The sequence below is a fragment of the Neolamprologus multifasciatus genome, chromosome 8 (genome assembly GCF_963576455.1).
Source record: "Neolamprologus multifasciatus chromosome 8, fNeoMul1.2, whole genome shotgun sequence".
Classification (NCBI taxonomy): Eukaryota; Metazoa; Chordata; class Actinopteri; order Cichliformes; family Cichlidae; genus Neolamprologus; species Neolamprologus multifasciatus.
In genome coordinates, this window is record NC_140446.1 from 9,916,332 (window position 1) to 9,942,346 (window position 26,015).

Genomic DNA, 26,015 nt, shown 5'->3' on the forward strand with positions numbered 1-26,015 from the left:
TATAATATGAAATTAATTCTACTTGTGTCAAGTCGGGTGCCAATATTTGCTGTGTAGTAGAACAGAGACATTTTGTCATTATAAATGTTTATTTGAAAAAATATAAATTCATTAACAAAAACATTTATCATAAATATATGAAATTTAACTATTTACAGAGAGACAGGAATAAAAAGGACCCAGCTTGGAGTGGAAGAGCCTCAGGGAGAAGGAGGAGAAAAATAAGAACATTGTTTCTGCCCTGGAGAGCTGCTGCCTCATCAGAAAACTACTGATCATTAGGGTCCAATGTTTCCAAATTTAACACAGCTGTGCTGTTTTCAAAAGCTAATTTATAAATTTGAAATTTCACGAATTCTCGTGTCTGAGGCGGCATGCTCTCCAGAACAGGAACAAGGCCGAGGAGGAAATGTTCAGTTGGAGACGGGCGTGGCCTCTTTAGGGACTCCAGGATGGCCAGCTCCACCGCCGATGGACCGTCCTGGGACCCGTCCCTCGCCCGCCTTCGAGCTGTCCTCCTCTGTGGGCCTGTAAAACACAGCACAAAACAACACAAAGTAATGAGAAGGCTGCTACTAGATTTTCATTTTCAAAATTGAAAAAAACATGATATAAACAGATTGGTTGTAGATATTTAGTAAAGGTGATCACAAGGGAATCCAAGCAAGTAAAAAGCTATCAGTGCTTGATGTTCATACCTGTGGGTGCAGCAGCAGGAGCTGAGGGACCAGGGACTGGGGAGCCAGGAGAAGAGACAGGGGAGGACTCTGCTGCGTGATTACTTGACTCTATCAAGACAATATTAAATGTTAACAGGTTGAAGACAATAGTCATAGAGAATATTATATTATTATATACTTATATACTTATTATTATATACAGTGGTCTCTCATTTATTGCAGCACATGAACAGTAGTCACAGTTCTCACAAGTTGATTCTCAAAGTGAAAACCTTTGTCGATTTTAAAACGTAAAAGTATTATGCCGCGCTTTTTCTCCGTCTGCGGCGCCACTTTTGTGCGCCTTTTTTGCTCCCGGTGCAGGTGTGTATTTCCGAATGAGGGTCATAGTTATGAGTGTTTTTGTGCTGTTTCTTTCTATTGGACGTGATGGTTATCAAAACCAAACATGATAAGTTTGGCAAGCGCAGGAGACACGACACGGAGGAGATTTGTCATTTGGGCTGCAGAATGCAATGCGCATTGTTGAAAGCTGTACGGTGCAATAAAAAAAATCAGCGAAAAGGCGAGGCAGTGACGGATGAACAGCGGGACTACTGTATACTGTTTATTAATAAACAAAATATGTTCCTGTATGACAACACGCATAAATTAACTGCCTACATTAACTCAATGTAAACATACCTTCTGACTGACACTCCCCTGCTGCCTCTCCGGGCTGTCCCTGGTCCTCGGGGGAGAAGTTCTCCACGGTCAGCACCATATTACCGCTAGTCTCCCGCGGGGTGAGGAAGGGGTCCAGAAACCCCATGACCGCGAAGAACTTCCATTTTCTCCCCGATCCTGCTGCAGACCCACTCCTGTTCTCCTTCTCTGTCTTCTTCTCCTTATTATAAGTGTCCCTGAGGCTCTTCCACTTTCTCCTGCAGATGTCCTCTGAATAAACGCATTATCTTGTTAGCGGAAAGGTATTTGTACATCAGTGGGAAAATAGCGGGACAGTAGGCGGGCTTGCTAGCTTTTGCGCGGGTTCATCGGGTCAGTCTGAAAATTAAAAAGAAGAAGGAATGAACTTACCAGGTTGCCCGATCTCCTCACTTATGTGTCTCCAAGCTAGGTCCTTTTTATTCCTGTCTCGGTAGAAGTAGTAGCTAGCATCATATAGCTCCGGGTGATTAGCCACGGCACTGATAAGCTTTTCCTCCATACTGAATGAAGAATCAAGGGCTTTGGCTGGATCTGCCCCTTTGACCTAGGTCAGAGCCACGTCACCAGGCTCCTGATTGGTTGTCGCGGCGCGATTTGACGCTGGAGTTCAGATTTTTCCAACTCCAGCGGTAGACGCGAAACGCGCGTATGCACAAAATGCAACACAAAAACTCATGCGCGTGGTTTTATTCGCGAGTCAAACGCGCCAGACGCGCTACACTGACGCGCGTTTCACGCGTTTTGGCGTTTTCGCGACGCAAATCTGCTTCCGAATTTTCGCGGGACCCACAATCGCGCGTCATCGCGCTTTTCCATTGACTTTACATGTAAACCTGACGCTCTATTCGCGTCCATCGCGTTCGGTGTGAACACACCGTTAGAACCAGCAATGAGGCCCGTTACATTTATACAGTGTTAGAGCAACGGCTGCAGCCTACAGCCTTTAAACTAGCGATTAAAATGCTGACAGTAAACTCGTCAGTCCAGATGTTACCACATTACTTTGTGATACTTGTGAGTTAAAACAACTGAGACAGGCTGATTAAAATAACAGCTTTCAGTTCTCTCATTCAGCATATAAAGACTGGAGATCACACTACTGATTTCAGTTCATTTAATATGTGAGTGCAGATTCATTCTCAACTGGACATAAACGATGATCAAAGGTTGTATATATGATGAATTCATCAAATCCCAGCCTCTAACACAGTGCGCTGAATCTTAGCTTTGAATGTCCAGTATATTCTAATCAGTGCAATCTAAGCATTCACTGAACCTACAGTATCTACACCTGTGTGGCAAATGTGTGGTAAAGCTACAGATAATGAAATTTAATTATTAATACAATATACATCATGAGAAACGAAAGCTGAAATTGATTCAGTTTAGTACTTTTCTCTGTATGCTCTGTGATTATAAAGGCCTTAAATTCTGTGATATATACTGTAAATGATTTTCACAGAGGTCTTAAAGTACTTAAATCACTGCTGATAGTCTGGTTGTTTATATTTTCACATTTTTGTGTCTGTAGGGCTGTTTGATGACAATTTGGACTCCTCTGGGAGATGAGGACACACCCACACCTCTTCCATACTGCAGCCATTGATGGTGTTATGGCTCTGAGTCAGCGTTGGGCCATCAGACGCACACACTGGAAAACCAGCACCTGGACTTCATGCAGAAGAGACTGCCTAGAAAAATCCAGGCTGGCAGACAGCCTGTGTCTGACCAACCAATCAGAGAGCTCCTTACATCCCACGGTGTGGCTAATTTGAATAGCAGCAGGATTTTTAAAATGAAGTTGTTAATCCAACTGCTAATCCAAATGCTAATCCACATGTTAATCCCTGAGCGAACAGGAAAGGGAAATGGATTTTGAAATGCAGTTTATTAAAGTGCAATTCGAAAAAATTTTTGAAATGAAGACTTAAAAAGCATTTTAAAAATCAGTTTATTAAATTGGAATTCAAAAATGAATTTACAAATGCAGATTTTATTCTCCAATTCATTAATTAAGCACAGGATTTTTTATTTCGATGCGCGTGGCTCTGCTGGTCCTCCATACAAATGATCTTGTACAGAGTACTCAAAATAAATAAGTTGTCCTAATTTAGTCATTTTTTAGCTAAGCTTTACTCAATTTTTTTGAGGCAACGAGTTTCCTCAATTTTTTTGAGTTCTGGGAACTAATTAGATTTTATAGTGTAACAACAGTGCTCTGTTCACACAACTGTAAACTCATGTAAAACTCAGACCATTGTTTGACACTGATTGAACAAATAACTTTATTTTGATTTAGTCTTGCTTTTTTAAGTGCAGAGCAGGTTTTTTGTTTCAATTTAGTTTTTATTGTTTGAAAATGTTAACTTTTAGTTTGGAGGGTGCATGTCAGAAATAGGATTTATTAAAATATTGCTTTTTTTAAAAAATAAAAACATGCCTTTTTGAAACACTGTAAAATCTAATTAGTTCCCAGAAGTTTAGGCCTACCTCAAGTTTGGTTTGTACTTACATTACTTATATAATCAAAATAAAATATCTGTTGTTCTGTCACAAGTGCAGTCTCTGATTTAAACAACACATTTGTTTTGCATTCCAACACATGAGCTGGAATGTTGTATTATTTTAAGGATGGCTTGTTTCCAGTCCAGGCATTACTGCCTGAATGACTGTCATGGATCGAGGTGATCCAAATGTAGGTGCAGAAGAAAGTCTTTAACTTCCCTTAACTACAGTGGCAGTGGATGTGGGTTGGAGATGCAATGAGCTTGAACCTGCGGGCAACCATCTTCACTGACCACACCATCTGTGACAGATGACTCATCTCTCCTGGTGTCCTGCAAGCAAACAATCATATTTTTTTGGAACATGAACTTAATTGCTTTCTTAAAACATTTTTTTCTGCATTTGGTATAAAACAGACTCCAATTTACACAATCTCAGGCTCCCTCCCCACCGGACAGGTGACATTCAATGTCCCAATTGTCAGTCTGGATAGCCCTGACCACCACCCAACACACAATAATGTCATGAAAGCATCATTTTAAAAAGGGCTATGCAAACATGGCCAATAACTTTCATTCTAATGATGTGCAAAATGATGTCATGGTCCCCGCACCTCGCCAGCTGACAGCAGTCAGGCGCTATGTTTTGTGTTCTTTATTCTCCTCTCTTGCCTCTGCTCTCTTTCTCTCTCGTCCTCTCCCTCCCTCTTTCTCCTGCCGGGGCGGAGCTCAGTATGGGCTCCCGCCCCTGGCCCACGCACCTGGGGATGATCAGCACACCTGCCGCGGATTACGAGAATTAGAGTACTACTTACTTACGTGCAGACTTCACTATTTACAGTGTAGACCCTCTAAACTAAGTTTGGGGGATGTGATCTTTCAAGAAATGCAGACAAACTGTTGTTGTTTGTTTACTTACACAGCATGTCTTGTAGAATTAACTGGAGTCACCAGCAACAGCATAGTGCAGTCATATCTCAAGTCTAATAACAGAAGACAGGAAAAGATCAGTACAGAAACAACTTCCCCAAACCAAAGCACAAATAAAACAATAAGTAAAACAGGCTGATCTAAAGTATGATTAAAGTTCAGCCTGATTAATATAAATATATCTGACTAATTGTTAATATATTGGAAAACCAAAATACTTACCACTGAGTTGATGTATTTCTGTCCAACAACAGGAGTGCTCGTCCTCAAAGACAGTAAGAAGCAAGCAGAGGGAGAAAAAGCAGAACATTTTTCAGAAACCGATTTGATCCTTAATGGCTGTGTAATCATTGTAACATAGAGTTTGCTTATGTTGTTAAATAAAGTCTAGATTTGACATTAATAGATGCCATAGATGTTCAAAAGCTGCCACAAAGCATGAAAAAAAATGGACGTCTCCAAAAACATCTGAGCATTTTTGCAAATATGTGATGTCTTGATAAATCGAACAGATGAACTTTACACAGCTATATTCTCGCCTGAAAATATCTTAAAAGTTTATTTTGTGACCCAGAAAAAGTACTACGTTTTTTAGCCGCGCTCCTCCGCCATTGCCGCGCTTACAAGTACACAGGCTCCGACAAATGTGGCCGACAAATGCGATCCTCCTTTTCCCCAGACTACCCTTTCTGGGTCACAAAATAACCTTTTAAGATATTTTCAGCCGAGAATGTAGCTATATAATGCTGAAATATCTACTTAATTTATCAAAATATCACATATTTGCAAAAATGCTTCCACGTTTTCAGAGAGCTCTGTTATCCACCAGCGCAATAGCTGACCGGGAGGTCAAGGCTCGATAGAGATAGAGTCCCCGAGCACAGCTAACTCCTGGCTAACTCCTACCCCCCCAGTCTTTTGCTACTCAGGTTAAAAATGATATATATAATTAGTTAGTTAGTTAGTTATGGCTATGGCAGGGGCGATTTTAGCCCAGTTTTGGAGGTGCTTCAGCACCCCCAATATGAATCAAAGCACCCCCAAAGATGTCTTACTTTTTTTGAAAATATTTGCTGTTTGTGGGACACACTACTAAAAGTATAAAAAGCATACAGTACTTAATTGAGATGGAACATTTTAACAACAAAAGTATAGATAACCCCTCCCCCCTCCCAAAATGGTTTGTTCCAGCTCGGCTCTCTCCTACTCGCTCTAGAGCTGTTGCTGCCAGAGCGATGGTGGCTGAGACCACCTTTTTTTAGTATTTTATTTGCTCCTGAGTAAATCGGTTAGGCTGAGATTAAAGTTATAGTTTTTACACAGCTGAATAAACGTCAAGCAGACAACTGATTATCAGAAGTGTGAGATGCTCGAGCATATACTCCGGTGTCCCGTTATATTTTAGATAACAATGAGTTTATTAAACTTCACCGAAACAATCTGCAAATTTCATTCAAATTTAATAAACTATCATCTTGTCTTTAGTTTTAGTTAGCACATACCTTAAACACTTAGAGCTGTAAGCTAATGATAGTTATATGAGAGCAGATGCATGCTGGTGCAATAAGCTGTACGCTGTACATCCAATGGATGCATGATCTGATTAGTCGACTAATTGCAAAAATAATCGGTGACTAGTCGACTATCAAAATAATTGTTTGTGGCAGCCCTAGTTGAAAACGTGTTTTCCGACGATGTTTGCTCTGTAGTAAAATTAGCGATATTTGACTGCCCTGTTGATCTCATTGAAATGTATACAGCCTATTTAAAATCTAAAACTTAACATTGTCCGTAGCCTGCTGTTGTTACCACTGTCCTGTTTGAAATGTAATGAGAGAAACTGGTTATTTTGCCATATGTGCATGTGCCGATATTAGGGTTGCCAACTCCCTGAGAAATAAATAAGGGACACCTCGTGGCCAGGGCCGGGCGACCCAGTTGTCTTCACCCTTCCCAGTGTGGTGAATTTTTTTAGCTCTTTTTTTGTGTGTGAAATTATTTATTTAACCATTTGACTTGAATTTGATTTAAGTAGATGCGTATTCTTTGTGATATGAACACATGGTAAACAAAAATCATTTAGCCATTTATTTTTAGCTCAAAATGATTATGGAGCCCCGCAGGGGACATGGGAGAAAAAAAATTAAGACGGACTTTTGCGAGATCTCACAAAACTTTTGCGAGATCTCGCAAAACAAACTCGGGATCTCGCAAAACTTTTGCGAGATCTCGCAAAACTAACTCGGGATCTCGCAAAACTTTTGCGAGATCTCGCAAAACTAACTCGGGAAAAAAAAAAAAAAAAAAAAAAAAAAAACTCGGGATCTCGCAAAAGTCCATACCATACACCTCCAAATCAGCACTGAAACTTTAGAAACAACCACAGCGATGGAGGACACACACCCATTTGAGCGATTCATAGATTTTTACTTTGAGCTTGGACTAAACTATAAAGACATTAAAACTGTGCTTTGCAGTAGACACAGTTTTCATATAAGCGAAAGACATCTGAAGAGAGTTCTTAGCACAAGGGGACACACTCGCCACAAAGCGTACTCTGACCTGGCCGTCTTGGTTGAATTTATAGACAACCAATTGCAGTACTCTGGGCAGCTTCACGGATACCGATGGATGTACGCTAAATGCAGGGAACATGGACTACGCGTGAGGAAAGAGGATGTGCGCTTGGTTTTGAAGGAGCTGGATCCCCGAGGCGTCGCACTGAGGCAAGCAAGACGTTTCAGGCGAAGGAACTATTTTTCAAAAGGGCCGAATTTCATCTGGCACATGGACTCCTACGACAAACTGAAGCCATATGGCATCTGTATCAATGGTAGTATTGACGGTTTCTCTAGAAAAATAATCTGGCTTAATGCATACACAACAAATAGTAATCCGAAAGTGATCGGGGGGTATTACATAGAAGCGGTGCAGCGTTTAAAGGGCTGCCCTAGAGTTGTGAGGGGCGATCTTGGAACTGAAAATGGCCATGTTAGAGGCTTTCAGCGTTTCCTTGTGCCCGTGGCTCCTAACGACACCCTTGAGAGTTACTTGGAGGGAGCAAGTACCGCCAATCAAAGGATTGAATACTGGTGGCGTTTTCTTCGCAGCCAGTGTCTGGAGTTCTGGTTATCCTTATTTGCAGACATCAGAGACAACGGGTACTTTGATGGTGGGTTTCTGGACAAAAACCTCCTTCAGTTTTGTTGCATGGGACTCATCCAGGTGAGTTAATAAAATATGTTTTGTTGCGTGTATGGATGCATGCGTGTGTGAGTGAGAGATAAAAGAAACTGAGGAAGTGATAGAGAGGTAATACACGAAGTACTGTGAGAGATGAGACCTGTGCCAGGTTTAGGAAATGGAGAGACTTGCAGGAAGAAAGAGACAAGACAGGGAGAAGCGGTTGAGAGGAGCAGGGAGTAAATGAAATAAAAAATTGTGTAAATACTATAATTTAGGCTTAAGCAATCGGCCGCCTTAAGGAAGAGCTCAACAACCAAGACTACAGTAACATCCAGTGTTGAAGAGTAACGGAATACATGTACCGCCGTTACGTATTTAAAATACAAAATATGAGTAACTGTATTCCGTTACAGTTACCGTTTAAAAAGGTGGTATTTAGAATACAGTTACTTTGTTGAAATAAATGGATTACACCGTGGTACTTTCCTGTTTCATATTGTCGCGGGTCAGGACTGTTTGGGTTTTGTTTGACAGCTACGTTCTGTTGCTCCAGGCGGCAGCGTTACGGTTGCCATGGTTACAGGGTGACGCTCTCTCTCTGCGTGTTTCCTGGGTGAGAGAGGCCTTTTTGTTGTTGTTGTGCTAAGCTAATAGGCAGAATGCTACAGGCATAGCTCTAAAGAATGTAGCATCATAGGCAGTGTAGTCCGTGCTGCAGGGAAAATGGACTGCCATACCCCTGATGTGTCTGTGAGCGAGGGAGGGAGAAAAAAAAGTACGAGCTGTCATCGAGCAGAAACGGGAGCTGGAAGCATGTAAATATAATAATAACCACTGCAGCCAAGAAGAGTGCCTGACGTAAGTAAGCTATTAAGACTAGACTGTACACCGTGTTCGTGTTTTCCTCCAAAAACAATAAGTTCCGTTGGAGCAGCCTTTCAACGCCTCTCTCTCGCAAGCAAAGTTGACCCAGACAACAAAGTAAAGCTATTCTTTGGCTACCACCCGACACAGAACCCACCGTATTAGCCAGAGGTCCCTTTATTATGGTTCGGAGCCACGGACCTTCAGTAACAGTAATAAATCACAGCAATAGTACATTCACGTAGTTGTAAACAGCATGATAATATATTAAGTAATCCAAAGTATTCAGAATATGTTACTCTCATTGAGTAACGTAGCGGAATACGTTACAGAATACATTTCGGGTCATGTATTCTGTAATGGAATACATTTTAAAAGTAACCTTCCCAACACTGGTAACATCTATGTTGAAGATGTTGACATGGCATATGAAAATTTATCTATAATATTAACTATTTACAATTTGGAATTATTTAGATTGGAATATCCAAATAACTTACAAATACAAAATACAATGATCAGTGACATAAAACAAATTGATTATTATGAGGGGAGTAGATGAGACAAGCAGGTAGTAATAAGACTAATAGTACTAATGTAAGATATCACAGCATAACAGTAACCGTAGTTAGTGTGTGAAACACTTGTACAGATGACATTAGGTAAAGTACATGATTACAAAAATTCGCATGATTGTTTAAAAATAATAAATTGCATAAATATAAGAAACCTTCCTCTCAGTGAGTGAGTTGTCTCATCGCGATTTGCGTATATATATATACGTACATGCGATCACATTTCTTAAATTTCTGTATTCTTTTTAACAGGATGAGCTGGATGACACTGCACAGGTTTGGAATACACACTCCATCAGGCCATCAACAAACATCAATATCCCCAGTGGTCGACCTAATGTAATGTATACATTACCTGAGCTCTACAGGACAAGAGACTTCCTTTGCCCCACTGAAGAAGAAGATGTTGAAATGTGTAAAACTGAGTGTGTTTTTCGACTGACCAAACCATGTGACCCCGATGTATATGAACTGTGCAATATCATCATGACTGAGTCCCATCTGACTCCACCAACAGACCCATATCAGGCTGTGAACTTGTACATGCATTTAAGAGAGAACATCATGGCAGTAGTGTAAATTGCATACACTGCAGCAGAGAACATTTCTCAAAATTGACCTGTGCTATATGTGAGAAAGCTAACTTCTGGATATTAAACAGACTGTAAACTGTAAGCTTTCTAGTACACAGTCATTTATGAGAATATCTTATATAGAAATATTTATTGTTGTGTTCCAGGAGGGTCAGTGAACTAAAGTATAAAGGGGAGTCTCTGCCTGTTAATGATATTCTGAGTGTTCTTTAGCACAAAAACATTGTAATGTTCTGTCAAATGTTATCAAGTTCTATGTCTATGTGTATTACTTCGAATTACTTTAACTGTCTATTTGGCTTGATACATGGATCAAAACATAAGACACGTCTTAATTTAATGTGTTAGGAGTTTTAATGTACAGTGTTTACTCAGATAATGGTGGTTTATGTTGAGTATTTTGTAATAACTTTTAAATGGTGAGTTGGTATTTATTTACACCATCTCTATTTGTTAATGATGGGAATGTTTAGTTGTTTATGTTGGCTAGAATACAGTTTAAAATCGAAGAGATATTCTATTATGCCTTGTTGCTTTATATATAATATAACACCAACTGTCACACTGGCAAGCTACATGAAATGGTACTAAGGGGCATCATAATCTGAGGGGGGGCACCTTGGCATTTTTCTAAACTCAAGTTTCTCTGTCTAAAAATATAATTATTTCATGTCATTTTTGCTATTTTTTTTAACTATTTATTCTGATTCCAGACGAGCTTTAGTTTTTTAATGTTGGTTAAACAAAACTGAAAAAATAAAGAACTAAATCGAGACCTTTTGAACTCTTAGAATTTCTAATAGATATAAACATTCTTTTTTGGTCACTGAATTTATCTGAAGCTTATTTTATCAGCTGAATAACAAATTCTTTGCACCCACCTGTTCTGTTGATGAACAGCAATTTCATTCGAATGCTATTTTTGCAAAACTCACCACTTCTGAAAGGATGATATGTGTTGTTGAACTACCGGATAAATAAACTGAAATCTAATCAATTTCTAATTTTTTTTTTTTGGACTATGTAGTACAGACAACTAAAAAATTGCAAATGACAAAAGCATATCGACAACATCTGTGTATTGACTGCCTGTGTTCCCAGGCACTTTAATTTCAGAGAAGGGTAGACAGAAGTGCATAATCTGTCAAAAATATAGCAATATTTTATAATTAACCATATATACTATTTGATCTAATTAGAAATCCTGGCCTACAATCTTGTTTATCCAAGAAACTGTTAAATCTGATAATCATTGCTTGGTAATTTGTAATTATATAAGACAGTATAAAGAATTGTGAATCATCTGTATGTCACATTATGGCAAAGTCCTTTCAAAAAAGATAACTTGTGATGGCAATATGCTTTTTAACAAAACAACTAGTAAACATTTCAGAAGCTAATCAAGGGAAAATAGGACTTATTGTTACAAGATGATGTTTATAGGCCACATCAGCTTTAAGAATTTGGAAACAGGATCTTATCATTAACTTTCAATAACTTTTTTCGCAACCATAGTGACATTCTTTACTAATATTAATGGACCTTTCACCCTAAAATCAAATTTACAAATTTTTCTGTTCGCTAGCTGTAGTATTCGTTAATCCACATTGTTTTAGTGTGAGTTGCCCAATTTTAGAGATATTGACTGTACAAGCCTACCCTTCTCGTTTCACATGGTACTTAATGCTTAGTAGCAATGTCTTTATGTAGACCTTATGTAGCTTCATGTAGTTTTTCAACAAGGAAGAGATCTCTACAGCTAATATCTCCCAAAACTAGGCAACTCACGACAAAACATTCTAGATGGATAAACAGCAAGCCAATGTGTGTCACTGCGGGGTATGCAGGTGTGTTGAGAGAATGTACCCAAAAGCAGACAAGGAGAAAGAGAGGACACTGAACTTAAAACAAAAGCGAGCCTTTATTCTGGCTGATGGCAGGAGTAAAAGGAAACAATGACAATGTGTACAGCAGATTTTGATGTGATCTGTCACTCTAACGCTAAACACAAACCTTGTTTTCAACATAAGTTAAAGATGCGGTCATTTTCAAAGAATTTTAAACAATAAAGAGTCCTTGTGAAATCTGAGCTAACATACAACTAAACCATCAGAAAATTAAATTTGTGACTGCTTATTATACAGCTGAATATATCAAATGCTTCAATGACAAATGAAACAAGACAGAATTTATGAACTCAAGGATAATCATACATATAACAATTACAGCTGTAACCATTAGTACACTCATCAAGTTCAAATGATGTCCATTTCAAAGTAATTGCTGGAAAGGACATTGTCGAACTCTGTGCGAAATTCAGGATAAGAACTGTAAGTGCATGGCACTTCAAGGGTAGCTCCACAGGTGTGAGCAACAGGCCTTCTGTTGAGCCCAGTTTCAGCATTAAAGCACACCAAAATTTTGTCAACACATATCACAGAAGATCCTGTGCAGAAGCGCAGGATTTTTTCAGCTTTGGTTTCATCAGCGTTTTTAACATAACGCTGAAGATGGTTAAAGGTTGTCTGTTCTCCGTGAGACAGCATCAATTTTGTTGTTTCAAATAGCTGCACTAGTCTTTTGCCTGTGGCCTTCTTTGTCTCATACAGAGATAACACACTTTCCTTGTCTGCCAGTTTCAGCTGCAGATGTGCCATGGGTGTGGAGAAGCAATCCATTATATACTTTGGCTCTTGGAGAATGGCCTTATGAGCCATTGTTTCAATGGCAGGCTGCATGTTGTTCTTAGGTGGCAGGAAGTGGGAACCCATCCTTGTAAAAAGGTCAAGCAGGTCCTCTTCATCATTTTCATCCATTGTGCCTTGGAGAGCCTTCTCAACAGCTGATCTCTCAACAGGAGGGAGATAGTTGAGAAACGATGCAATCAGAATGTCTACATCAACTGAGTCCATTCCGTGGATGCAAGCTAAAATGAAAGCCTTTGACAGCCTCACTGGAAAGACACCATGGTCTAGTAAGCCTTTCACCCATATCTGCCCAACTGCTTGCCATTCAGCCTCACTAAAGTCTGGTCTCAGCCTTGGAACTCGTTCATTTTCACCTTCACACTGTTCCAAAAATTGCTCCCAAAATGCAGTGTAAACCTCCCTTGACACCCCAGCATCATCAACAGCATTTTCATTTACAAAGTTCATCTTTAAAGTCTCATTCAGAATGCTACTGTCCATAAATACAGCCAAAAGATCATCAACAACTTTTATCCTGCGAATTGATACATGTAGGGGGCTCTGTGGGTCTCCTGAATTTGATGGGGAAAGTTGGTTGCTTGAATCTAAAGGCAAACCTTGTGCGATGAAATTCAGTCCATGGTCCTGAGTAAAAGACAAAACATGCACATTCCATAAGAAATGCAAATGAATTTTACAGATTACACAATATCAATGTTCTGAAAAAGTTTGAAATTTATTTGTCTAATTTTAGTGGGCTGTACATTCCCAAACCATGGTTGCACTGACAATTTATGTATAACATTCACATTTTGGCCTGATGGATGTCCTCGTATGCCTCACAGAAAATTATACAAGTGTTCTTTACATGTATGAGAAGACTCACTTCTGTGCAAAAAAGGTAGAGAACACAATAGTGACACCAAAACAATGTCTCACTGCTGTGTTATGTAAATAATTTTAAAGACTCTTCTTCAATCTTCTACCATGGCCTATTCTAAATCATGAATGTTCTTAAAAAGTCTGCAAAATATGTCAATAGGTCTTAAGAAATAGAAAAAAGATACACCTCTTTATTATCAGCCTACATGTCTCACTTACAAGAGTAAAAAGACATAATACAGTGGAATTCCACAGGTTTTTATCAGATCTTGATGTACTTCTTACTACTTAAAATGTTGTATTATTGCTGCAACAAAATCAAGTTTTAAACAAACAAGAGATGAATTCTGATTAATAGAAATTGAGCAAGTGTTTCACAGTACTGTAGGTTATTTCTTTTAAGATCCAAAAGAATAATATTACAGAAAATAACATACATGCTTAAATTTTGTCCAAGCAGGAATGCATGATCAGCTTTTTTAAAATCAGAACTATGCAAGTTATTGAATTTGATTATTAATAAATTTCCATATTTTGTAACACTTACATAAACCATATCAACCACAACTGTCCATGGTCTTACCTGTCTGAGATCCTCACTGTTGACATAATTCAGGGTTATCACGACTGTGTCATCACCATCTGCTCTGACAAGATCCTCTTCAGGATTCCATAGAACCGTATCCACTTCGTCTGTGTCTGGAAAACGAAATTCCAAATCTTCTGGAAGTTTCTCCCGGGACTCTAGTTTGAAGGATTTGTTAGGAACTATACTGGTCAGATCAATAATTTCAGAGCAGTGGTCAGGGAAATCATGATCACTTGAGTCAGTCTGCTGCTGCTGTCCCACAACAGTGTTTTTAATGTCTGTTGGGGTTGAATGCCTATGATGTGATTTTCCTGGACTTTGTGTTGTCACTGCCTCGCAGAGTGATTTCAGTTTTTTTGGATTGTGTCCCATCTGGAAATTGTGAATCTGTGAACCAGAAAACAAACACAAGAAACAAACGAAAATAACTCAATTATTTTTTCAGCAGCCAGTCATTTAGTACATGTTAATGAATACAAAGCTGTAAGTCTTTCACAGATGTATTAAATGTACCTTACCACACAAGTCAACAACAAATTCCTTGAATAATTTCATCCTACAGAAGTGCAAATATTCGTAGATGTACATAAAGCACTTGAATAAGACAACTCTTTATTGCCGTTGCACAGTCATACCTAGTACAATAGTACAACAAAATTAGAACATGTCACATGTTACCACCAAGCACTAATAAACACAACAAAATACAGTAACTTTAAAGTGATCATTATTTGTAATAATAACTTTCTTATTTTAACAAACCTGTTTGCCAGTGTCACTGTCAGATGAATCCCCATGGTCAAGTAGATCTGGGACAAAATCATCTGTCTCACTGTCAAATCCAAGTAATGTCACCGGTGAATCTTCTTCAGTTATGCTGACAGAAAAATCCTCTTCAGATGAGGACTGAACTGTTGATGGTGTTTCATCTTTTGTGCAAATGTAAAATCTCATGAGCTTCAATTTGGTTTGTTCATAAAGTTTGCCAACAGTGTCATCTAAAGCAATCGGATTTCTTTTAAAATCACAGACATCAATGACAAAGTCTTCAACTCTCCCTTTTGGCGAGTACCCATCTGGAAAAAACAGGTCCTTTCCCATTTCCAAAATCTTAGTTGTAGTTTTTTCCACAGTTGCATGTCTTGTTCCTCCACCATTTCTGGTTCTCACTTGACGGTATTCATTACTGCTTAAATGAAGCCATCCGATTTCTATTTTTCTGCAGGTCTTCTCTCCTGCAGTATTTCTCTGTCTTGCCATCCCTTCACCTTGCTTGTGGAACACACCTGATGAACCACACAGCACTCCTTTGGTTTTTGATCTTACTTTCCGTGCCGCAATTTTATCTCTTAGGTTCTGCAGAAGAGTCTCTTTATCTGTGCTGTACTTAGTTTGTTGACAGAAGGACTGGACAGCTACTCTGTCACCATATGTCCTTATGTATTTTGCCATTTGTACATCAGTCATGACGGACAGCACTGCCTTATCCACCTGCAGACATAAAACATTAGAGAAATGCTATTAATATACTTTTATTCTAGGAAGCCACACTAGCACACATGGAATACTAACTGTATTAGAAATAGAGTTCTTAATCACTGTTCATGATCATTATCAAAAGTTACTCTGACAACTTGTGTCTTATTACCTTACTGTTGCTCTGTTAGTATTAGTATAGTAATAGTAGTAGATATTTATATACTACGTTACTAAAAAATATTTTGCTAGTAAGGTATAAGTAAGGTAAGTTCCACCAAGTGTTTTGTGCTATGGTGTCCATGTTACCATGGTAATGGCACAGCCAGATAACAACATCCAAATTCATGGGCTGCAACCTCTTTTTCTTTTAACTTTATTTATTACATTGTCCAAATTCATGGGCTGCATCCTCCTGAGGACGCTTTTGTAGACCGATTACGTCACAGCGATGCGCCGAAGGCTATCCAAAATCCTTACTAGTTTTTTTTTTATTTGCACAGAAATGTACAACAATTATGGCAATCTCTACAAAGATTCTATTTTAAATTCGTAGACTCCTCCGAATGCAGCGGACAAATGCGTCCTCCTTTTCACCGAATTTTTTTTTTTAATTATTAAACTTTATTAAGAAACAGTATACAGAACATGTATACAACCAGAACAAAATTAACATATACCAGGGGGTGTAATACAAAGAATTACATACATTCACTTTTCACCGAATTTGAAGGATGGGTCGGGGGTGTGCTTCGTGGCCCACCATATCCCAGAATTCAAAGTGCGGCCCAGCCAAACTCAGTTTCCGGTAATGGCAGCCGCTAATAAGTTTTAAAATGACTGTTATTAATCTTTCTGGGTCACAAAATGAACTTTTAACATATTTCAGGCGAGAACGTGGGTGTGTAAACTTGGTTTATCAAGATATATACATATTTGCAAGTGCTTCGACGTTTTCGTTGATGTCTGTTACCCACCAGCTCGATAGCCAGCCTAGAGCTCAACGGTCACTAAAGCCGCCGAGAACGGCACAACTCCCGGCACATCATTTTCAGCTCACCTCGGACTTTTGCTACTCAGGCTAAACGTAATATATAAAACACTTAGACAACCTAAAAATGTTAATGTTTGGCTTTTTTCAGTGTTTTATTTGTTCGTGAGTAAACCGGTTTGGCTGAGATTAAAGTTATTAGATTAAATTAGATAAAATAAAACTTTATTAATCCCCTGGGTGGGTTCCTCCTTGGTTTTTACACCGCTTATGCTGGGCTCACACTGTGCGATTTTTGGCCCATTTTGAGCCGATTTTTGAGTCGTGCGACTGTTTTTGCGATGGCCCGATTTTGGCCTTCGTCGTGCATCGTATAGTATACCTGGGGTAACAAGAAGCGATTAACACCTCACGACCAGCTCCCGATCATCAATCACTTGGTCGTGAGGATTTCAAACCTGTTTGTAGCAATTTAGCAAAGTTGATGGCGGTGGTGTGCGTGTCTGTGTGAGTGAAAGACAGAGAGGGAGAGCAAGCGACAGAATTTCTGTTATAACCTTCATTTTATGGACGCACAGTGTGAGCACTCGGGTCGCATCAGAGCATCGGGTCGTATAGTGTGAGACCCTGCATCGTGACCTACGAACTTCTAACCCCTGCGAGTCAATGTACAGTTTGAGCAGGAGCTGAATCGCGCGACTGTAAAAATCGCACAGTGTGAGCCCAGCATTAGATAGAAAGGAGCAGACGGACGAGTTTAATAAACTCCACCAACGCAGTGGTGACGCTAATCAGAAGGCTAGACCGTCCAATTTCCCCAGCTGTTTACTTCCGGCCTACTTCTGAGGACCCGCCCCACGTAGACCACGAAGCCCGAGTCCTCGGGAGGATGCAGCCCATGAATTTGGACACGATTTGAAATTTCAAAACATATGTGCACTTAACAGTTATGTTTAATAAACCTGAACATATTTACAAGAATTAACATTAAAGGCCTGCATATACGACCTAGGTTTTTCAACAAGTTTCTCGCCTTTTGAACCGCGGTGTTTAATGCTTTGTTGTTTATACGTACTTTGTCTTGTTGCATGTGCATGATGTCGTCGTGTGGGACCTCTCTTGACCGCAAGAAATGTTCTAAATCCTCCTCCATGTCTGCACCTACGGGGGCTCCGTACGCACCCTTCAACTGAAACGCTATCAAAAGGAGCGGGATCTTTTGCGAGATCCCGAGTTTTTTTTTTCCCCCCCCCCCCCGAGTTTGTTTTGCGAGATCTCGCAAAAGTTTTGCGAGATCCCGAGTTTGTTTTGCGAGATCTCGCAAAAGTTTTGCGAGATCTCGCAAAAGTCCGTCTTAATTTTTTTTTCTCCCATGTCCCCTGCGGGGCTCCGTATTAACACAATAAAACAGGTCTCTTTCTTAAACAGAAGCCTGTCATGCTTAACTTTTGAGAATAAAAGTAAATCTTTCTTTAAAAGAACTCTGTCCTGCTTAACTTAAAATTATATAAATTAATAGAAAACAATAGAAAGAAAAATATTCTGGTAACAGTGCACATTTAGTGCAGTTGGCTTCAGTAGAGGCATTATTTCAGCTTTTGCTCCCGTTTGTAAACCCACTTGTTCCCATGATTACGCATCATAACTCATCATCATTATTCATCTATGTATTACTTTTATGTATTACTCATCTATTTGTTGTAATCATCTATCCTTGCAGTTGTTTATTACACAAAATAAATTATATTATCACACTTCTGGCCACATAGCGCTGATATTCACTGCACATGCCCATTTTAACCTTAACCAGAGGGTTTAAAAACAAACAAACCAGTGTTTACATACATATCTGCTTCTGCCGTGGCCTGGTGGACAAAAATTGGTTAAGGGTTTCCCGAGCTTTCACGCCCCTCATGTTCTTCATGTGCCCACCATTAGAAGCATGCCTATGGAAAAAGTGCGCCGGCACACAGTGCAGTGCGCTTTATAGGTGTTATCGTGCACTTTTCCAGCCAGGTGTTTTCCTTTTCCCATTCTTCCCTGTACTTTTGCAGCCTTTATTCTTTCTCTGAGAGGAACAAACATTGCTGGTGTAACCAGTATGTAACAAAATATATAAACAATGGGCAAATCAGAAGACTTCAGGAACGACAGGACAGGTATCACGATGGAGTTCGTAAAGTAGATCTAGTGTGTTAGTACCTATCAAAACTAGTGGGTGGGGAACTGTACAAAAATCTGGAACCACCAATGCTAGTGTGGGGACTTCAACCTCAGCACCCAAAAACTCCTTGGGGAATACAACATTAATCTCAATGTAGCCTAGATAAGGCACAGATTGGCCATTGGCTCCTTCAACCTCCAAAAGCTCAAAGAGTGGCCGGATCTCATGTTGTGACAGGTTCTGATTGTAAAACGACTGGGGAACAGTGGTGACTTGAGAGCCTGTATCCATTAAGCAGCTAACACAATTGCCCTCTATTTGAACCTGTGCTGTAGTCTTTGCCCCTATTAAACCTTTGGGTAATTTGAAATTACCACGCTCAGCATTCAATGTTAACATTGCACCCTTCTTTGTGGTCACTTTAGGCTTCTTATCAGCGGGACGTGTTTGACCCGTTGCAGTCCCCATCTGTCCCACGACAGGGACTGAATTCAGTTTAACGAGGGTGTGTTTCGGTGTTGGTTTTCCCATAACTGCTGACGGATTCTCAGTTCCTTTCTTTTAGCAGCTACCAGGGCAGGATTTGGATCTGACTCACAGGTGGCCGCAATATGACCATCCTCCCCACAACGGAAACAGTACCACGGTTTTGGCTTTACAGTTAACCCGCTGTGTGGAGGGGGCCCTGGCTCAGTCTTTGCATGGTTAGGTTTTTTAGTTTCATCTTTCTGCAAGTGTTCTTTCTTAGAAGCAGTGGTTTTTCTTTGTTTCATGAGTGCTGTCAATTGACTCTTCAAGTCAGCAACTTGCTTCTTTAACTTACTTAGGTCACTTGATTCAGATTCAGCTTGTGTTTCGCTTGTTTCCTGAACACTCTGTCTATGGGAGACAACCTTAGGTTTTGTAGTACCAAGGTGCCGTTTCATTCTACTAGTTTTTGTTTCTTGCCTATTTTCTGCAGTACGCAGCAGCAACAAAAGCTCAGCGAGTGATGGGGGTTGCCGATCCTTAAGTTCTAGCTGCAAGACAGCAAGCAAGTCATGATTCCAACAACCCCTGTAAAATTGTTTCAGGAGGTGTTTGTCGACCTCTTGTGGCTGTACACCTCCCCTGCGTACAGTACGGTTCAAGGCCACCTGCAGGCGATGCAGGTAAGCTGAGGGTTTTTCTCCAGGATCTTGCAACGTGTTCATGAACCTCACCAACAATTCCTCCCCATCCTCAACTGTGCCAAAGGCAGATTCCAATAATTGCAGGTAGGTAGATGGTGGCGCTTCGGGTCCAAGATGTCGAACTACATCTGAAGCAGGAATGAGGAGGCTCTCGAGAATTTTATGAGTCTTCTCCAAGTCAGAAACAGAAGTGTCCTCCATCATTAAATCAACATGAGAGCGCCAAGTATCATAATCAGCTTCATTATATGGCCGGGGAATCTTCCCAGAAAAAGCTCTCAGCCTCAAGGTGGAATGGGTACGTGACATCTTATCATCACTCTTTACAATGTGTTCAACCACAATTCTCTGTACTTCTGGTGGGTTAAGCTCACCAGGATTTAGAGTCAGGGATCTCTTGGTTCCAGAGCTTAAAGTCGGTGTGCGATATTCATCATCAGCATGGCCAAGCCTAGGACAGACTGAAATACCAGCTGATTCATTAAAAGTAGCAGGGGTCTGGCTGGGCCTGGCAGTATGATCAGCTTCCTCTATTTCAACCTCAGTACTGAGTGCAACACTTTCTTCGGCGACACCCACAGACTTTTCGATTTTTGTCATCACCTCTCTCAGTACCTCTTCAAATCTTTCCCACTTAGCTTGGCTATTCCTCGCAGTTCACTCAGGTAAGTATCTGTGACACTCCCCCCAACTCTCTGGGAATAAACATCTGTCAAAGCATGTACAGAAAATACTACATCAGGATTGGCAGCTGAGGGGTGGACATAAGGCAACAAGGGTCCTAAGGTTTGCACTGCTACTCCCGAGTTATACTCCACTATCTGATCCTTGTTGAATTCAGATACTTGATCATCAATGGTGAGGACCCTACTAATAGAGCCGTACTGCTTTAAGAACTCAAAAATCTCTTCATCCTTTTCTGATCCTGTTACCCCACGCACTATGACAGCATTTGGGACCTTAATACCTAATTTTTCAACAAACTCCATCTTTTGGTGAGACAGACGGTTTTACCAAAAGCTCACTCACACAAAATATGCTTCACTATCGTCACCCATTAATTCAAGGCTCCTGGCTGGCTCGACACTTTTACACTGTAACCAGTATGTAACAAAATATATAAACAATGGGCAAATCAGAAGACTTCAGGAACGACAGGAGCCCAGAGGATGGGTAACCACAATGAAAACACAACTGCAAATGATGAAGCAATGGTTCAACTGTATTTGAAAGTTGTGCACTGTATTGCATTTACAATAACAACCAAAATTGTGTGTGCACGCACAGATACCCAAAATAAAAAAAAGAAAAGAATGTTAGACCCAGGTCTTTTAAAAATGTCAATAGGATCCAGATCAGGCCTGTTTGGTGATCTGGTGAGTTATTGGTGTGAGTTCAGTCCACGATCGATGTATGGTTTGCACTGTTTTGTCCTACCACAGTTCAGGCAACCAGACTTCAAGATTCAATTCCAAATGGGCTGTGGCTCGCCATCCATTGCAATGGAAAATTATTCCTCTTCTGTGGATTTCCACAAAGTCTGTAATCCAAAGTTCTCCGGGAGTCTCGGCTCCTTTCTCCAACTCAAAAAACCTGACCTAAGAGTGAGGTCAGAATTACTTCAAATGAACATTGTTCACACTTAACTAACAACACTTCTGTTTAAAGTATAAAGCATGAACAAAATGTGTTTCAATTTCTAATGTTGTACAACTAATCAAATTCTAAGCGTTTTCATTACATGGCAATGTAGCTATCACCAATCATTAAAGCAATTCACACTGCTCATTAAAAGTAGCAAACTCAATATACTCTGCTCACTGTCAAGTAACAACAGTGATGAATAAAAGTAACACAATAAAACATTTCAATACAACAGATAGACATACTGTTTTTTTTTCCTTAACCTAACAACAGCTAATAAGTTCTCAACTAACACTTAACAACGGGAGTGTGCGTTTAGCTAATACCCGCTAGCTACTTGCAAAGTACCGTCACCATTAGCGTTTGTTTTTTAAAGCAAACAACGTTAACATTTCAGGATGCCGATCAGTGGCTATAACAGTTTGGTTACTCACCAGTGCAAAGCACTTCGTACTCATAAAATTAGCTTCGGCTATCCAAATCTGGCGGCTAATCAAGCAGATACCAACAGCTTCGCTGTTTCAACAGCTACCACGTTTTCCCCACAGGTACAGCTATGGCCCGTGTGGTCTAAGCAGCCTTAGCAGCGCAACCAAACATGAAAACACAAGGCGGGACAAACAATCCCATTGGTTGGACTGCATTTGTATCCAGGTCAAAGAATAACCTTTGAGAAACAAAAATAAATAAATAACACAAATAATGCAATTCCATACAAAATAATTTGGATTTTTTCTTTAGAGTCTCTCTCCAATCATAAGTGTTTTTAACTGAACAGAATAAAACACCTTTAATAATAATTACAATAAACAGTCTCTAATTGCATCTGTTTGCCACTGGGCTACACTCTCCCCTCCTAAAGTCATGCAAGTCCCTTTGCATGGGAGATGGCTGTGACCTCACCACTTGAGAGAGTGGCTCCTGGTAAGTTCCAACCTCCTTACTCTCTTGCAAAGCATCAGTAAAAGCTAAGCTCAAGCCTTGGAATAAGGATTGCACAATAGATATCAGTGGATTTCCCAACTGGGTGTACTGCAGTCTTTCTGGCGGACCTCTATTCCTCACTGAACGTCGAAGAGTGTCCGTTTTATCACCTTCCACGCTTTGTTGTGAATCTTCTTTGTTAAGGGCCTCAGGCTCACTGTCAGAGTCTTCTCTGCTTAGAAGAACATCTCCCTGAAAGGTGGATGTGTCTGCTAAGTCATTTTCACTTCCAGGTACATCAGCAGCCGAGCATTTTTCACTCACGGCATCCAAGGCAGTATCCTCCAGAATGATTTCTGCATTTCCATGAGACAAGTCTTCTCTGACTACCGTATCATTAACATCTAAGCAGTCTTCAGTTAAATTTATCTGTGCTGCCTCACTATCATCGGTGTCAGGGCATGATTTTGGAACCTCGTACACTGCGGTGAATCGAATGGTTTCTCTGGGACGCCTCTCACGAAACCAAACGGTATCCTCCTCTGTCTCAGAAGGTTCAGTCTCATACTGTTTAGCTGATTGCCGTGTTACTGGCTTGCGTGTGGAGTTTGTCATAACAGGCTTCTCCTTAGTGGGTGTGACAAAACCACAAGGGAGTAGAAGATCTCGATGAACAGTTCGCCAAGGAGCGTCCCTGTTCTCAGGTTTTATTGTGTAAACTGGGAGATCTCCCGCCTGCTTTAGCACCACATAAACATCTGACTCCCACTTATCAGCAAGCTTATGTTTTCCTCTTAGGCGTACAGCACGCACTAAAACTCTGTCTCCTTCTTCCAATTTAGAAGCGGTTACACACAAGTCAAATCTGGTCTTATTCTTGTCAGCAATCTTTACTGCGTTTTGTGCCGCGATTTTGTAACTCTCTTCCAGACGTGACTTCAAACTTTGCACATATTGCGAATGTGACTTGTAGCCGTCGTCTCTGAAGGGAAGACCAAAAGCCAGATCAATGGGCAATCTGGGTTTACGGCCATACATTAATTCATAAGGTGAGTACCCTGTAACGTCGTTCTTTGTACAATTGTACGCATGAACCAATGGTTTCACAAAGCTATGCCACTGTGATTTGTCCTTGTTTTCCAATGTGCCAAGCATGCTCAACAGCGTCCTATTAAAACGCTCTACAGGGTTTCCCTAGGATGGTAGGGCGTAGTACGAATCTTGTGAACACCCAGGATGTTGCATAGTTCTTTGATGATGTGTGACTCAAAGTCAGGCCCTTGGTCACTATGCAAACGTTCAGGAATGCCATAATGGACAATGAAATTATCCCACAGGCACTTGGCAACTGTTTGAGCTTTCTGATTGGGTGTTGGGACGGCAATGGCATACTTAGTAAAGTGGTCTGTAAGTACGAGAACGTCCTTAATATTGCTCCTATCAGGCTCAATGGACAAAAAGTCCATACAAACAAGCTCAAGAGGTCTGGTGGACTTTATTGTGACCAAAGGAGCAGCTTTTTCAGGAAGGGATTTTCTCAGAACACAGCGATCACAGGTTTTAACCTTTTTCTCAACATCTGCAGCCATCCTTGGCCAGTAAAACCTTGTTCTCACCAGGTCGAGAGTGCGTTCAATCCCTAAGTGGCCCATATCATCATGAAGGCTACGGAGGACTGTGTCTCGAAACTGCTCTGGAAGAACAAGTTGCCAGGTTACACAACCTCCATCTTGTCGTGTTCGGTATAGTATTTGATTGTGTAGCTCAAGGCGACTGAATTCCCTGATTAGTAAGGGAATATCGGGCAGTTGCTTTCTAACAGTGGGTGGAACCTTGTCCCCAGTCTCGAGTTGAGCTATAATTTCCCTCAAACACGGGTCAGCTTGTTGTTCTGCCCTTAGCTTCTCTACTGGCATATGGGGAATAACTGGTAACCCACCACACTGATCTTCATTCACAAACTCATCTGGCATAGCAGATACAGACATGGCCAAAGAGCCTACCAGGGTGAAAGCACAATCCATCTCTTTGTTTTCACTTGGGCTACAGCCAATGAGGTGCCTCTCACAGATAGCTGGGACCACGTCTGGGCCAAGAGTGACTCCTTGACCAGACAGATGTGTTTCAGTGAACCGCTGTATACGTTCCTGCTCTTTTTGTGAAACTGTGTCATTGAGCAGTTCTCCATGTGGTCGTCTTGAAAGACCGTCCGCATCAGAATTTAACTTTCCAGCTCTGTACTGAAGCTGGAAGTTAAACGTTGAGAGTGCTGCTAGCCAACGATAGCTCATTGCATCCAACTTGGCTGTAGACAGAACATATGTTAAGGGATTGCTGTCAGTTACAACCATGAATTGGCTACCATAGAGGTAATCAGAAAATTTTTCTGTAACTGCCCACTTTAGAGCTAAAAACTCTAGTTTGTGGGCAGGGTAGCGAGACTCACTCTTGGACAAACCTCGGCTAGCATATGATATTACTCTCATCTGCCCCTCCTGCTCCTGATACAAAGCAGCACCCAACCCCATAGTGCTGGCATCCGTATGGAGAGTGTAGGGCAACTTGGGGTCAGCAAAACCCAAGATTGGAGCAGTAGTTAGCTTTTCAATGATCGCTCGGAAAGCTTGTTCACACTCTGGAGTCCATCGCTCACCAAAGGGTTTTCTCGGGTCATGATACTGAGGAGTGTTAGCTTTGGGCTTGATACCTTTGCGGAGGGGTGGGTAACCTGAGGTCAGATTGGTGAGGGGCTTCACTAGGTTAGAATAGCTTTTAATGAAGCGTCTGTAATACCCTGCAAAACCAAGAAAGGACCTCAGTTCTTTCAGATCAGTAGGCACTGGCCAAGTTTGCAGAGCCTTCACTTTTTCAGGGTCAGTCTCCACCCCATTTCGAGACACAACATGTCCCAAGTACCTCACTGATGTCTGGAAAAATTTACATTTCTCAGGGGATAATTTCAACCCGTACTCTTTCAGACGGTTCAGAACTTTGATCAGTCGGGTCTCATGTTCTTCCAGCGTTTTAGAGAAAACGATGATGTCATCAAGGAAGACAAGAACCTCCTTCAGGTTCATATCCCCCATGCATTTCTCCATAAGACGCTGAAATGTGCTTGGAGCGTTCGTAATGCCCTGCGGCATACGGTTAAACTCCCAAAATCCAATGGGACAAACGAAAGCGGTCTTCGGTTTGTCAGCCTCATCGACCTCAATCTGGTAGTAACCAGATTTTAAGTCGAGGACAGAAAACCACTGGGAACCAGTCAGCGTGGAGAAAGTCTCCTCCAAGTTTGGAAGTGCATAAGCATCCTTCACTGTTTGTAGATTGAGCTTCCTGTAATCAACACAGAGACGCACATCCCCATTCTTCTTCCTCACCACCACTATGGGAGAAGAGAAGGGTGATGTGGACTCCCTGATCACACCTGCCTGTTGAAGTTCTAG

The 26,015-nt window shown here is 40.8% G+C and overlaps 5 protein-coding genes across 5 annotated transcripts in view; 2 read left to right on the top strand and 3 right to left on the bottom strand.

Annotated features, from left to right (window-relative positions):
• cript (cysteine-rich PDZ-binding protein) overlaps nucleotides 1-26,015 on the top strand; it is a 71,550-nt gene that overhangs the window by 33,705 nt on the left and 11,830 nt on the right. The window lies entirely within an intron of this gene.
• LOC146512506 (uncharacterized) lies at nucleotides 71-2,991 on the bottom strand. Its single transcript, XM_085171106.1, has 4 exons — nucleotides 1,758-2,991; nucleotides 1,365-1,616; nucleotides 699-788; nucleotides 71-528 (listed from the first exon to the last, which is right to left on the bottom strand). Exons 1-4 carry the CDS (start codon nucleotides 1,885-1,887, stop codon nucleotides 269-271), a joined length of 732 nt encoding a protein of 243 aa, XP_085027232.1. The 5' UTR covers nucleotides 1,888-2,991; the 3' UTR covers nucleotides 71-268.
• LOC146512507 (uncharacterized) lies at nucleotides 6,980-11,521 on the top strand. The gene is made up of 2 exons (XM_085170671.1): nucleotides 6,980-8,047; nucleotides 9,700-11,521. Exons 1-2 carry the CDS (start codon nucleotides 7,211-7,213, stop codon nucleotides 10,024-10,026), a joined length of 1,164 nt encoding a protein of 387 aa, XP_085026797.1. The 5' UTR covers nucleotides 6,980-7,210; the 3' UTR covers nucleotides 10,027-11,521.
• LOC146512508 (uncharacterized) lies at nucleotides 11,600-17,901 on the bottom strand. Its single transcript, XM_085170672.1, has 4 exons — nucleotides 17,741-17,901; nucleotides 14,961-15,689; nucleotides 14,193-14,585; nucleotides 11,600-13,372 (listed from the first exon to the last, which is right to left on the bottom strand). The coding sequence occupies exons 1-4, from the start codon at nucleotides 17,816-17,818 to the stop codon at nucleotides 12,296-12,298; spliced, it is 2,277 nt and encodes a 758-aa protein (XP_085026798.1). The 5' UTR covers nucleotides 17,819-17,901; the 3' UTR covers nucleotides 11,600-12,295.
• LOC146512509 (uncharacterized) lies at nucleotides 21,484-24,383 on the bottom strand. Its single transcript, XM_085170670.1, has 2 exons — nucleotides 22,080-24,383; nucleotides 21,484-21,599 (listed from the first exon to the last, which is right to left on the bottom strand). Exon 1 carries the CDS (start codon nucleotides 23,722-23,724, stop codon nucleotides 22,462-22,464), a length of 1,263 nt encoding a protein of 420 aa, XP_085026796.1. The 5' UTR covers nucleotides 23,725-24,383; the 3' UTR covers nucleotides 21,484-21,599; nucleotides 22,080-22,461.